Genomic DNA, 15,497 nt, shown 5'->3' on the forward strand with positions numbered 1-15,497 from the left:
ACGTTACTGAGTTCAACAGTACTTATAACTTGTTATCCGAAGTTGAAACGCTAGCGATGGTATTTTCACTGCGCTGTTAGCTCCGTGCGACTGTTGTTGACGGTCTTATAACGGTATATTTTGCACCTCTGTACCCTGGTATGAGTAACATTTGGTATAGATAGGCATAAGATAGTTGGTAAAATGATCCAAGTAAAATTTTTGGCATAAAGTACTGTAAAAGGCTTAATTACAGCACTTTTTTTAGGGGAAATTTGTTTTCTTTCGTTCTCCATGCCATGACCTTTCGGACGTTCACCCCACAGAGCCGACATCTGCACCTGCGTCTAGCCGGCAGGAAGAGTTACAGTAATTCAATTAATGGTTCAGCCAATCAGCGAAGAGGAAAGCGAGGGCTAATTAATATTCATAAGCGGGACCACACAATACGTTAACTTGAAGACTCAGGCCGTACAGACTTCTCGCCAGGATTTTTTCAAAGCGTCGGACAGGGGTCCGGGGGCCGCCGAATGTCCCTGGCGGGGTCCAGGGGCAGGGCCACTGTGGGGGGGACCCAGGTGGGCGAAGCCCCCCCCGGAAGCTCTTGCATTTTAGACTATTGAGAAGGCTTCTTTTATCAGTTTTTTTAGGGCCATATCTACGATAATCGTAGCAGTCACTTACTTCTCTTCAGCAGTTTGACTTTAAAATATTTCGGGTCAAAGCTTCAAAGACAACTAAAACCTCATAAACAACAAACTTTACTTAGCTCAAAAGTATACAAAAATATTGTACGGGTTGCCATCCTTAGTTGAAGCGCTTATTTATAGCGCTAGTATCTTCGCTGCGCCGTTAGCCGCCGTGCGACTTTTGTTGACGGTCTGATATCCCTACGTCGCCGCCTCGCTGATATTCCCACGGACATGTTTCAAGAAAAATACCCAGCAAAAAACGCTGTTCTGCGTCTAATTCTATTCTATAAAACATGTGGGACTCAGTGTTACAGTCTAAATATTTTGTAGAAGCACCGCTGTAGGAAAGAAGGTCCAAGCAATGTAAAACATCACGTAGCATGAAGTTCGCTGTCAACTGGCACACAGCACATGACTGTTTGAAACTCTAAGTCTAATCAACAGCCGTGTTTGATTGATAGCCGGAGGTCCTTTGATGAAGTCGGCGAAAGGTGCGTTAGTTAGAAAATCTGCGTTTAGTTTTCATACGTAATTATAAGTTAAACAGTGGCGAGAATGATTATTTTCTCATCAATATTTCTCTTCAGAATTATTTGAACTTAATTGTACATCTAAACAATTGGCTTACCTGTGCAATGTTTATATGATTAATGATCAGTGTACTGAAATCATGTGTAACGTATGGCTCCTAGTCAATAGATCAGCATTTTCTCTATAGTGACCACCTGTCTGTAGTGGCCACATTTCTATCACTGGACTGGAACTTGCGAAAACTGCTGTATTTTCTCCAGAGCAAATGTATGTGTTCCTAGTGCTGTTGTTGTTTGACATAAACTTTGAACATTTAAATTGCAAGTAACTTTAAACTGCCAGAGTTTCAGCCCAATAAAACACTCTCAGCGCCAGGGTATGAACAGACTGACCAGACAGACGAAAATAAATCCTCGAACAAGGTTCAATCGTATCTTCCGGGTCTGGCAGGAAGTTGTTAAACTAAAATAAGAATAGGCTCGATGGCTGATTGCATACAAAGTAAAACAGTTTAACAGTTTTACAGCTTGAAGAAAACAAACGCTCCTACAGTACCTGCACCTGCTTGATAATTATTAAATCGTATGCCGTACTTGAATAAAAAAAGTTCACTGCAATAATAAATGTACCCACATTACAAGGAGCTTATACTTTTTTAAACTTACACCTAGTTATCGTACTGAAAATTGTTAATGACATTACATGAAGTCATTCAACAATTTTCAGTCATGATGAAAATTTTCTGAATGGAAGGTGTGATTATTGTCATTTTCTGAAAAATAGAAGCAAGCTCTGTTTTTACCTGGAATCAATTCACAATACCAGTCCACTTTGGGGGATAATGTACTGTTAAGAGGATGTTCCATTTTTGCGCAGGGGTGATTTGGAACAGTCCAGTGTTGCGTGGGAAGGGGTATGGCTGAAATATGCTGTATTTGCTCTTAAGCAAATGTCGGCCTTTCTAGTTTTACATAGGTGTTTATATAAAGTGTATACATGCAATGATACAGAGCTAAATTACCTTGTTTGTATAAAGTCAACCATTGTTGTTTTGTTTATGGCAAAGTTTGCACCCCAAGATGCGACGCTCGCACAGATCTAGCCGACTTGGGCTCCCAAGCAGGATTGTAGTTTTGGCTTTAGTCCTTGTCTCTCTGAATACTATCCACGACTGTCAGGCTAAAAAGATTCCAGAACTGATCAGCTTAGGGTGTGAGGTCTCTGATCTGTACAGTGCTAATCTACTTGGGATACGCTGTGACAACATCGGACTATCCACCATTACCAAACTACCCCAGTCACTCTTTGAACTTTGGCTTCCCAACAACGACATTACCACATTTCCATGCATGCCATTGTCGTATTTAAACAAACTAGTCCTACGAAACAACAGCATCGCGTGTTTCCCTTGGAAGTGCATGAAAAACATGCCAAAGTTGAATTTCTTAGATCTTTCGCAAAACCAGCTTTCCTTCATTAATCTTTTTCCTGCGAAAGGTTTCTTAACCTTTCTAGGGAAGGTGGACGTTTCTTATAACAGCATTAAGACATTGTCTTTGTGTGATATAGGTATCGACGCCACAGAAGGCTCGACTATACCATATGAAGTGAACATAGGGGGTAACCCTTTCCACTGTGATTGTGACATCGCTTGGCTCATTGACGTGGCAAAAATAGCCAAAAAGTGCTGGGGGTCGATATCGACTTATTGTCTGGACTTTTTGGAGGGGGACATGTTTACAACCCAGATGTACAACGATCAGTCCTCGTTCCGTTGCGAAACTCCTTCTAGCCTAAAGGGTACAGAGCTCAATAGGTTGGACATTTCAAGCTGTATTTTATCGAAAACGATGGAACGAAATGAGACCTCGCGCCATATTCAAACTCCCTGCCTAATAGACAAGTCTTGCGCTACAGAAAGCCTTGATCTTGCTACGTCGTCTTTGGCAACAACCATTAGTTCTAACCGAACACAGGCAAGGGAGACATACAATACGTCTCAAAAGATGGAAGAATCATCTAACGTTACTGATTCTACCTTTATGCCTACTTTGGTTGATACAGATATTTTCAGCCAGCTGAAAACAACGCCAGTAATGCTAACGCTTAAACCAGAAATGTTGAACACCACCTCTGTGTCAGATATGACAGAACCAGTGAGCATGTCGTCTGAAATAACCGAAGTCGAGATATCAGGGTGGTTCATGACTACTGTTGTTGTTGTTTTGGTTGTTGTTGTTTGTGGTGTGATGTTAGCTGTGTATCGGGCGATGCTCACAAAAGGACAAAGTAACGTAAACAACATGGCGAATGGTGTAGTTTTCAACAGCATTCCTACAGGTAATACCAGTCAGAATGACCAGGCTGATGATCAGGAAAATATATATGAAACTATACCAGATGGAGCCGTCCCGTATGCAAAGTCGTATACATTTGATGTAGCCCAGTATCATATTGGGGACATCCCTGATAACATTCAGAACACTGATACGATTGGTGATCAGAATGGCACGAGCAGCGGTGTGAAATCAGACCCGACTGCTCCCATGTATGAAACCATACCTGACAAGACTGAACCTTACTCACAGTCGTATGTTTTCGAGGTACCCCAGTATTACTTGGGGGATGGACTAATGTGACGAGAGAGGAGACATTTTCGTGAAAATGCAAAAGTAAAAGTTTTCTTGTGGCCTTTTGTCAAGCTACTCACACACAATACCGTTAGGCTAACCCTATAGTATTGTGTGCGAGTATAAATGTTAAATAAGAGGTACCCTATATCTGCTTGTTTTGGCCAGGTCATTAACATAATTATACTACTGAGTATACCACCAGGATCGCCCTATTGTATTTTTTTATCAATTTGTTTATTTGTTCAGCTGTTAACAAACAGCCAGGCCTGTCCAACTAGCCGTGTGCGAGTAACAAAAAGGGTCACCTTACATCTACTTGTTTTTTAATCAGGTCATTAGACTAATTATACTATGCCATTAGGCTCGTCCTATTTTAAGCTCTGATTGGTTAATGTCGGGAAAATAAATAATAAAAAGAAAACACCTGCAAGAGCAATATGTTTTTCCTATAGGAGGAAACATGAATGGACGAATAGCACTACAGACACTTAACTTTATTTTATAGACAACATGGCCGTATGCATACAACTTACAAGGTCTCACAGGTGTAAACAATGTCATAAATAGGGCAGGGGATGTTCTTAAGGGTGAGAGAGGGGTGAGTGAGTGTGTGAGTGAGTGAGTGAGTGAGTGAGTGAGACGAGTGTACACGTGAGACGAGTGAGTGAGTGAGTGAGTGGGACGAGTGAGTAAGTGAGTGAGTGAGTGCGTGCGTGAGACGAGTGAGTGAGTGAGTGAGTGAGTGAGTGAGTGAGTGAGACGAGTGGGTGAGTGGGTGGGTGAGTGAGTGAGTGAGTGAGAGTGAGTGAGTGAGTGAGTGAGTAAGTGGATGAGTGAGTGAGTGAGTGAGTGAGTGAGTTAGTGGGTGAGTGGATGAGTGAGTGGATGAGTGAGTGCGTGAGTGTGTGTGTGAGTGAGTGAGTGAGTGTGTGAGTGAATGAGTGAGAGGGGTGAGTGAGTGCGTGCGTGAGTGAGTGAGTGAGTGAGTGAGTGAGTGAGTGAGTGAGTGAGTGAGTGAGTGAGTGAGAGAGAGAGAGTGGGCCAGTGAGTGAGAGAGAGAGTTTAGTATATGACTTTATAGTTGTATCCAATGTAATGTATCGATGTTATTGTGCGTATTCTAGACTGTGAATCATTGTACAAACAAGTTTACGTTAGTATGCATCAATGTATGGTGAGAATCAAGTAACGATAAACGAAAACACAATTGCTGAGTCGAGCAATTTATATTGATTTTGATACCGATATTGAAAATGTACAAATTGTATGCTGACACTGTTAGGAGAGTTTCCCAAATGGGGCACGCGTGTTTGGTCTTATCTATTCAGAAAATGTCGTATATAAGATATAGGAAAATACGCCTTTACATTGTGAGCATTAGGTGACCAGCATATGCTCATTACGAATGCATATATGATGTGCACAATGTTGTAAAATTACAGCACTGACTACTACGACTAGCGTTTAATGACCCACCCGAGGTGTTTATAGAAACATAACACGCAACCATCGATCTATGGCTATAGAATAAACCACCGAGTGAGCGAAGCAAAATAGTAATCAACCATCAATTTGGAAAGTAAATGTAGCTGCCGTATGTATTTAAATTTGTACCATACCACTCCTTGTGAATTTCATGATTTATGTAAAAGATGTATAGAAATTGTGTGAATACATTTAGGAATGTCATTGGTGTATATCACATTGATTTAAGTGGCGTAGTTTCAAGAATGTTCAGGAGTTATTGAAATGTTATTGTAAAGTAAGTAGTAGAGATGCTCTCATCGCTGTGCGTCGTTCTTAGAAGTTTAATGTGATGCACGCCTTTTGACATATTTGTAGAAATTTTGGATCAGAGTTGAACTGTAATTTCCGACCTAAAAACTGGACTTACCAAAAATGTTCGACTATCCTACTACAGTCTATGTCAAGGAATGGCCAATCAACGGCTTCTGTGACTTCATGTTATGCAAATAGAACACGTACGATCATGGGTACTCCCGTGAATGTGAAAAAATGCCGCGAATGTGAAAAAATGCCGTGAATGTGAAAAAATGCCGTGAATGTGAAAAATGTTGTGAATGGGGAATAAAAATAAGACTTGCACTTTTAAACACAGCATAAGTGTCTTCTGTCAGACTTATTGGGCAGGGATTCTAAGCAGAACTTTCAGACCATTCACTTCCGTTCTAGATCTTTTAACATGGCTGAAATTATGTAAGAAATACATTAATCCCCAGATACTGCTGGGTTACACAGTAGTCATCTAATAGACATGCTACACAGTTTCTCGTTGGTCCTGCTAGTAGCAGACTGCATCCGTAGAAACAAACGGCCCTATCAGAGCCCTCGGTACATCTCAAACTTGCCAAGATTACTACATGTATATAGTGGACCTATACAAGCGACCCCCTTTGCAGAATGAACTTCTGGATAATGTGGCCACTTTTTGTTTGTCTGAACCTTTGTTTATTCATGCAAGCTCAAATCGGCCTGCAGGCCGCTTTTCATTGAGGTCATGAGGGAAGAGGCAAGGGTAGACGTAAAGTAACGTTATATAACAGAGATACAGTTTGCCTAACGAGTCTTACAAGTCTATATACACAATTACAAATTGTTACATACATGGTACAAAATACATGCCTGGTAGTGCCTTAGATTATTTCCTTATTACTTCCCTAATAGTCTACTGTGACTATGTGCTTAATGTCCCTCGAGTCAAAATAGATAGTATTGAAATTCTATATATATATAGATTCAAAATTTCAGCAGAGTTGCTTGTTTCGACGGGGGCATGGTTTGATAAGTTTTTAGGTACCTCGGCACGCGTATCTCTGTTTGACTTGGAAACAAAACAGGTCAGCAATTTTACTGATTGAAAATGAAGTCTGCAAACGAAACATTTGGAGCACACTTCTATCACGTGAACAGTAGGTGTGACGTCATGCCGGACCAATCAGAATCCTTTCTATTTCTATGGAAGGTGCCACAGGGAGCGGTAGACATCCGAAGGTTGTTTCAGGCTATTTTGGCAATTGAAAAGTAAAAGACATCGAAGTAACTCATAGGAAGACAACTACATTCCAAGTCACCGCGAGGGTTGCCATTGTCATCATTTACAAATGTTTTCAATTGTTTTCAATTATATGTCTAGGAGATTTCATAATTTAGAAATATTTTGAACTTTCTAGATATTTTCCCCGGTGTGTAAAACCTTTGAAATATTCACGGTGTGGAACAGAATACTTCTAACAGTTGTTAAATAATATGGTGACAGCATTTTTCCATTATTTATTACCATTTTCTACCATTTTTTGTAATATTGGGTCAGTGGGCTTGGAAGAAGCAATTCACACATCCTTGCAAAGTATGGTTGGGTGTCATGTCATATCCTACCACAAAGGACCCACCAGTGCCCATCAGTGAAATCTAAAAATATACCAAGCAGACAAAAGGGGCTTACTTTTATGGGGCAATAAATTAATTCTACCATTTGGCAAGGTTTACCATTTTTTTTGTAAATATTTTTAAAAGTAAAAGAATCCTTCAGATGTTTGAAAATTATTGTAATTAAAGAGATTTTTGTGTGATATCTTTCAAAATGTTTCCAGAGTATTCAAAGGAATTCAAATACATTCAAATACATTCAAAATTGCTGGATTAATTGTGAAAAGATCGAGTCTGCAACTTGAAAATGATAAGGAAATTCAACAATGTTTTCTTCGATAACAATATTTTATTTGTGGGTGCTTCCTTGAATGTATGTTGCCTTAATTCTTGCTTTTGTTAAAAATGAAACCATATTTTTAGTCATATTTGTAAGCAGACAATTTCGAGATTGGGTTTAATATAACTACGTAATAGATTTGATCGATTCTATAAAAGTTACCCAGACAATCAACGTCAACAAATTCGTATCTCTGAAATTCGTTGAGTAATCTACGAGCCCCGCAGTGCCACACCGGTGCCCCAAGTGCAGTGAGATACCACCTTTAGTGGCACTGAGGATATTTTGTGGGAGAGCAGGTTACTATGAATTGAAATATTGTCTTTATGCCCCAGTGGAGGGCCATGTAGTTTATTTCGTCTTCTTTCCTTGACATTTTCCTACTTGTATATCAAAACAAAATTACAACAGCCAGTTTTCATCAGATTGTCTGGCCCAGTTAGCCTGGACACGTGATGTACTATATATATTTCAACTATCAATTCTCTCTCAAACATCCTTAACCGAGCACGCATCCAAACGATTCGCCAAAAAAGGCTACGCAATTGAAAATTCAATACTTTGCACTTCATTTGTGTTGAATGGAAAGTTTAGACTTAATGTTAAATCGTGCATGTTACGGTTCGATTTCAAAGATATAACAGCCCCGCCATTCGTTCACCCATATTGTGTACGCCTCGCCTGTTCCTGAAACCAGGTTGATTGGTTACCTCCATTCATAACAGTCGAACATAATGACAGGCACTGATTGGTCTACGTTCTGCCAGATCATTCATGATGTCTGCAAAAAAGCAAGGTTGCTTGCGAAACAATAACCACGTGACCAGCTACATGTATCAATTGGGGTTGGGTGAATCAGTATTATTTTTCTTCACTCCACAATCAAAGGGTGCCACACTCGGTATAGCATCAGATGTAGGTACTCCCATAAAACAAATTAAACCCTTCCTATGTCACACGACGTATAGGATGGTGCCCATCTCCGTTTATATAGCCTTAGGCCACACAGCGGAGCAAGCGCGACAGTAGGGGCAAGGCAACTAGTACCAACTAGGGACTAAAGTAAGGTAAGCTAAGGAATTTTTTTCTTTTGTCGGCCACAGAAAACAATACTTTAGCTAACAAAGGAAGGGTCAGAAAATGTACAAATTATATTACGTCGATGAAGGTTAGACATCCAGGTAATAAGATATGCCAAAAAGTAGTTACTCAAGCAACTGGATATGATTTTGGTAATGGTCAGACATTTCAGACACCATATGATGTCTTTCTTTAGTGACACGCTAGGATATGATAAAACTCCCCAGTGCCACTGACGATAGACACCAGATGGTATTCGAAACGTCTAACCGTTTCCTAAAGCACATCCAGTTGCCTGAGTATTGCTTTTTGTGATATTGTATGAGGTTTTTTTGGCGCCATATTTTTTACTGTTCTGCTGATATGGTGGTAAGTCTGTGTACGTGTAAATGCCATACTTAACGTGCCGCACTGTTGTGGTACATGTGTCGTATAGTCGTGGTACACGTGAAATGCGCCCTAACCGCGCCCCAGACCTTTGAATATTGCAATGTCTTCGAAGATAATAGATACGAAGTGTGTGTTTTCTGTTGTAAGAGAGTGACTTTTTTACATGTTGAACTGCGGACTATATTACAACAAGACAGTGCAAGCACCATATTACATACATGTGTGTAGGGGTGCCAGAATATTATATCGCGAAGTCCCCTAAGGTGAGGTAGACAATTAGGCTACTAGTATTTTGTATGTGGAATTTTCAGTAGGTCTTTCATGTACGACACAGTGGGTTGTTTACACTATAGAGTATTTAATGGCTGAATAGATGTTGTCAGGGTTGCATTGAAATATTTTAAGCTAGGGGCACAACTCGACGTACGTGCAAATACGCGCTGTCTACATGCCAAAACGTGGGCAATCTTTTGGGATCCGTAAGTGGTAAGTCCCGCCTCTGTACGAACTCATAGGGAATCCAACGGATTTTGAAGCTCGCAGACACGCCGTAGAACGTAGAACGTTACTTTACGTGCAGGCAAAACTTTGTGTGCCGTGCGTTGACTTACTCTCTGCTCTTGCCAGTTGTTTCCCACGTTTTCAGAAATACGTGGCGGACGTGGCCTCCCAAAACAACGTACGGACAAACCGCATGTATGGCAGGTTGTGCCCTTAGTTTTAGTAGGTCTTGTACGCACGACTGTGAGTGATAGACACTCGAGAATGCAATTGCTGAATAGACATTGGCACGCTGGCACAGAATTTTTTGTAGGTTTGTATTTTTTATCCCTAATGGAGATTCAAATAAAACAAACAAATAGGAATTGATTACAAGCCCTTAATCTTTGAAATATTTCCCAAAACTCATTTCACTTCGAATTCCCAGTTTGAACAATAAACTGACTTCTTGTTTTTCTAGTACAATTTCAATATCTTCTCCGTACTAACTGATCGCTTCTATTGCATTGGATATATTCAGCGCACCATGTTCTTATCCACACACCTTGTGCTTTTGGATGTGCTAATAGAATGTTGTCATTTGTTACATTGTCAATAATATCAATCTTGTTGTTTCATTTGAAATATCCGTTAACCATTTGAGTTAATTGTGTGTACTCTAGGAGAAGTGTAAATGTATGTGTTGGTCCACAATATCAGCTACGCTGCCGGGGTTTGCCATGCATTTCATTGTTTGCAATCTCAATAAGTCAAATCAAATGGAATTCAATTGAATTGAATATTTTCTTGGTTTCTAGGAAATCAGCTTGACAGGCTTGAAGAAGGGTGTCTGACCCTAACTAAAGAATAGCTGTGCGAGCCGGCTTGCAAGTCGCCAAGGTCGCCATCCAGTCAAGAGTAGCATTGAATGAACTTGAAAACAACATCTTCTGTTCACTGTACAGTCTAGAATCTAATGAGTAGTACCTCGCCTTGCTTATAGTCCGTCAACCCTAGGCCTCAAATATTCTAGCGGTTGTACATTTCCCACCCAAACAATCATGTCATATTCATATGTACCTACCAGACCTTCAACACCACCAAATATGTTATTTCTTCTGGGTCTCGCCATTTTACTTGTAAATTTAGTACACACTGGCAATTCAGCGGCAATTTCAGAACTGATAGTTCTTGGGTGTGATGTCGACATTGCTCAGTTTTCCGTCACAATGCACTGTGATAACAAAGGCTTAACTAGTGTTCCTACAGAGCTACCAAGCTCACTCTTTGACCTTCAACTTCCCAACAACGCCATAACTACATTCCCGTGCATAACCCTACCGTATTTGAACAAGATTGTCCTGAGAAACAACAGTATCAAACATTTTCCGTGGAAGTGTCTAAAGAACATGCCGAGATTGTTTCTTTTAGATTTGTCAAAAAATAAACTCGTCTGTATCAACCTCTTTCCAGTCAAGACTTTAGTGCCGAACCTCAAAGACTTGAACATTTCTTACAACAATCTTAGAACTTTATCCTCCTGTGATCTTGGAACGGACAGTGCTCGTGCAAGTAGTTCGGTGATGTCATATTCAGTGAGCATGGGGGGAAACTCTCTCCACTGCGACTGTAACATAGCTTGGCTCATCAGCGCTGCCAAGACAGCTCAACGCTGCAAAATCGAAATATCAGAATTTTGTTTTGACTTAATGTCAAACAATATCATGGGACTTGAGTTGTACAAGCACCTGTCCCTGTACCGTTGTGAAACTCCCGTTAATATAGCTGGTGCGGAGATCCATAGACTGGACGTGTCTGTGTGCTTTACAGGGAGAAACACAGGTCTGAATGAAACACTAAATCTGAACCAACCCTGCTCCCTGAACAACCACTGTACCACAGATAGCTATGATGGCTCTGCCTCGACCACGGTCCTGAGTACAACTCTGTCGGTACTCCAAACAAGTACTAAGGAACTATCACAAACTAGTAAAGCGCCTAAACCACACCAGACAATAAAATATAGCGCTTCTCCCAATGTAGATAGCTCTTTCGTTACCAATGCTTTTACAGCAACAAGAAAAAGAGCAACAAAAACAAAAACAACATCAACAAGTATAGAAGACGACATACACTCTGTATCGGGAATGACAGAAAAGAGTAATCAGACTTTAAAAAAGTCATCTCCGCCACCCGTTGCTATGGTTTCAGGATGGATACTGACTCTCATAATTATCATAGTAGTTGTCGTTGTCTGTGGTTCAGTATTAGCTGCAGTTTTTGTCGTGATGAGGAAACGAATGGTTGCTAAAACTCCCTCACATTTTTACGTGGTGGATGGTCACATTGTAAACAGTCCTCAAGGACACACCAACCAGTGTAACGGGGTTGATGATCAGAAAGGCTGTAGGAGTAGTCAAAGAAAAGATCCCCGCACTTATGACGACACACCTGGCGACGTCACGCCTTACGTAAAGTCGTACACTTTCGACGTACCGCAGTATCATCTTGGTGATGTTCCATTCGACACGAGTACAAGTGTAATGCGTAAAAAGCGACCTGACAGCCACGTGAACAAGATGGCGGTTAACACTCCCATATCTAACAACATTCAAACAAACCAGTATGATGATAAGAAAGGTTGTATCGAAGATTTAGACCATATCTATGAAACTATACCCCAGAAAATTCGTCCATCAAATCACCTTGGTGATATCAAAGCATTGCGAAGTAAGCAAATTGACAAAAAAGCCTCAGGCAGTCACGTACACAACAGAGCAGCTAGCCAAGTTGTAAAAAAGACTCCCAGACGCAAAATTAGTAATAAGAAAGACCAGTTTGATGGTAAGAAAGGGTGCAGTGGAGATTCAGAAACAGATTACGATTCCCACACGTATGAAACTATACCTGAAGGATTGGGAGATTATAGGAAGGCACATGCACCCGATGTTCCCCAATGTCATATTGGTAATATTCCAAATGATATCAACAGGGTGATGCGTAGGATGCTACTGGACAAAAATTACGTACAAAACATGGAAGCCAGACAATCTGTGGCCAGTACTTCCAATCCTCAGGTTAACAATAACAGTCAGAGAAACCAGTTTGATTACCAAAAAGGCTGTAGCAAAGATATACACGCAGATTACGATTTATCCTATGAAACTGTACTCAAAAGGATGGAAGCTTACGAGTCACATACTCTCGATGGTCGCCGAAATTATCTTGGTGATACGGAACTGAATGCTCGTAGGAAGCAAATTGACAAAAGCGCCCCAAGTGTTCACACACGAAACATTGCTGCCAGACAATCCAGTGAAAATTTAGAATCAGATTACGACTCCTGCACGTATGAAACCATACCCAAGCAGGTCGAAGCATACGGAGAGTCATATGCTTTCGATGTACCCCAATATAATTTTGATGATGAGGGTGTTGATATCAAGGCAATACGTGAAGCCCTTGACAAGAATGTCTCACATAATAACCCGAGCAAAACGTCGACTGGCTCAACTGTAAACATTACCACTAAGAAGGACAAAGTTAATCAGGACAGTTATGGGGATGGTCTGGAAACAGATTCCGATTATTGCACATATGAAACTGTACCCTAGAGAATTGAAATACGACGCACAGTCGTCGTAGTGCCTATGTTGATATGCCCACATATTACGTTGCCATTTTATATAAAGCATCCGGACATTCATAAATTCATAGAAATCATGAATGGTCCCAAATCCCCCTCACCAGACGGTCAGGAAAATTTATTCATATATAGCATTAGATATGAGAGAAAAGGAAATGAAGGCCTCGTCAATGTATAGCATTATTTAAGTCGTTATTGTGTCATATTGTTTAACTATTGTTTCTCATATTGTATCATTGTTGTTGTTGTATGTTATGTTTGGATGTCATAGACATATGTTGTCTGAAAAGCAAAGAACGTAGTTCAAGGTTATTCAATTTCTTAGGACCAAAAAGAGGTACACACGGCAAAAGTACCAACAGCAAAGGAAAGGTTTCTTTTACAATGCATGTGAGAATGGCATGCATCATTTGGTATGGAAGATAGACTAAGTGTATCTCCCGGCATTGAGTATCCCTTCAGTGACCCCTACCCATGCACATTTCATGGCATCAGTATTTTCAGTACATACTCTGAATTTCAGACCTTTGGGACTTTGTAACCAACTAATAATAAGCACTTAGTAACAATGTCCAGTATCTTTATATATATCAATACATAACGTTACAATTATAATACATTTAAGATATACCCACATGTATAATTATAGTCAACATTGTTTGGTCTTTTTGGACACTAGCAGTATATGTAAGGACATATCATATCACTTGTTTGCCTTTCAAAGATAACGTATGTGTTCCAGCATGGATAAAGAGTCCTTGAATGTAGACAATGTTGCAGAAATGTTGTGAAAATACATCATGTAAACATGAGTTATTGTGCTTTCTTTTCTTTCTGCCATCTATCCTTTAGAGTTATGTGTCATATACTTTCCTATTGATGGCTGTTTCTTCGTATCCAAAGATCAATGGTAGGCAGACAGGTTGATTAGACGACCAGTCTGCCTGGCCTGCACGTGACTTTTTAAGGTGAAGGAGGGGTGTGCACTTCCTTCTCCACCCTCTCGTCTACTGGCGCACTAAGTCCTACAGGGACAGAACTGTTTTGCCACGTAAGACGGCCCCAGCAGATGCAGGTTTGTTATTTGGAGTTTCCATCTCCTAGGAGGACATCCGACCAAGGATGCAAGGGGTTCCTCCTACCCCTGACTCGTGTGTCATGGCGGATGCGTCATGCCCGAACATGCCCCTATGGCCTGTCACCACAACAAAGGCCTGTCACTGCCACTAGCCGCAGCTATGTACTCATTTACACCTGAGTTAGGTGAGGAAAGTTGTGTAAAGTGCCTTTCCCAAGGGCACAAGATCGGTGACACGGCAAGCGGATTTGAACTTTCCTATTATTATCCAGGTAGACTATGGATCTAAAATTTATGTGGCAGTGAATTAAGTCTGTCCGTTTGTTTAAGAGAACCTTAATCATGACTCAGTTCTTCATTTTAAGTCTCTGAGGTACAAAGGCGCCTTTCTTACTTAGCGGAATGAAGTAGAACTGCAGCTAACTTCGTGCAGATACTGATTGTTCCAATAAAATACATTAACCAAACAGTATAGACTAATGTTTTCTCTGCAGAAATGTAATATTACCTATATGTACTTTCTGCGATGAATATTAATTGGCTGATGCATGACCAATGCATAGGTAGTAAAGCATGGGTACATCCGATGAATTTCTAATCATTAATACATTTATCATGCCAATTCTGATTAGTTGATTTCATCGTTTCCCCTGGTCAATCAGCACAAAATAAATGACGTACATACGGATGAATATGTTGGTGTTTCTACACGGCAAGCACTCATATATGCTAATTCGCCAACCTACAATCGTTGGGAAGCTATTTAGGCAATAGCTTACCCCGTGGATAAAAGTGAACTAGCGTTACAGTTATGGCATATGACTCCATGTGACCTCTTAATTGTCACGTGCCAACATCGCCGCCGGGTTTTCACCACTTGTTTGAAGTTTTGGGTAGTTCGCTGTCGTCTACATGAACAGGTAAGTCACTAGTTAAGTTAAGGACTTTGACACAACTAATATATGTAACTAACAGTTCCAGGTTATGATACCTCACAGTAAGTAAGAACGACAGTTTGTTGCCAAAGAAGAAATATTAAACAGGAGGAAATCAGCATTACATATCCAGCGGTCTGTGATCGACCGTAACATGTAATGCAAATGGCCTGCTCTGACATGTCTGATTTCCTTCGTCATTTCACAAATTTGCTGCCTGATTGTCCTTCTTTCTGCAGTGCCTTACTGAAAAGCACATTTTCGCCTAACGCAACTTGTTCTCATGCCAACAAGTGAAAGAGTTGTACTCCGATAGTAAATGGAGG

At 40.5% G+C, this 15,497-nt stretch overlaps 1 protein-coding gene across 1 annotated transcript in view; it reads left to right on the top strand.

Moving 5' to 3' along the window:
- The first annotated feature begins 15,028 nt into the window (after positions 1-15,028).
- Positions 15,029-15,497, top strand: part of LOC118407215 (avidin-related protein 1-like) — a 7,239-nt gene continuing 6,770 nt past the window's right edge. The window contains exon 1 of the mRNA XM_035807646.1: positions 15,029-15,156. Within this exon, the coding sequence (XP_035663539.1) occupies positions 15,055-15,156 (102 nt within the window). The 5' untranslated portion in view covers positions 15,029-15,054. The remainder of the gene's footprint in view (positions 15,157-15,497) is intronic.

The sequence above is a fragment of the Branchiostoma floridae genome, chromosome 19, assembly GCF_000003815.2.
Source record: "Branchiostoma floridae strain S238N-H82 chromosome 19, Bfl_VNyyK, whole genome shotgun sequence".
In the NCBI taxonomy this organism is placed as follows: domain Eukaryota; kingdom Metazoa; phylum Chordata; class Leptocardii; order Amphioxiformes; family Branchiostomatidae; genus Branchiostoma; species Branchiostoma floridae.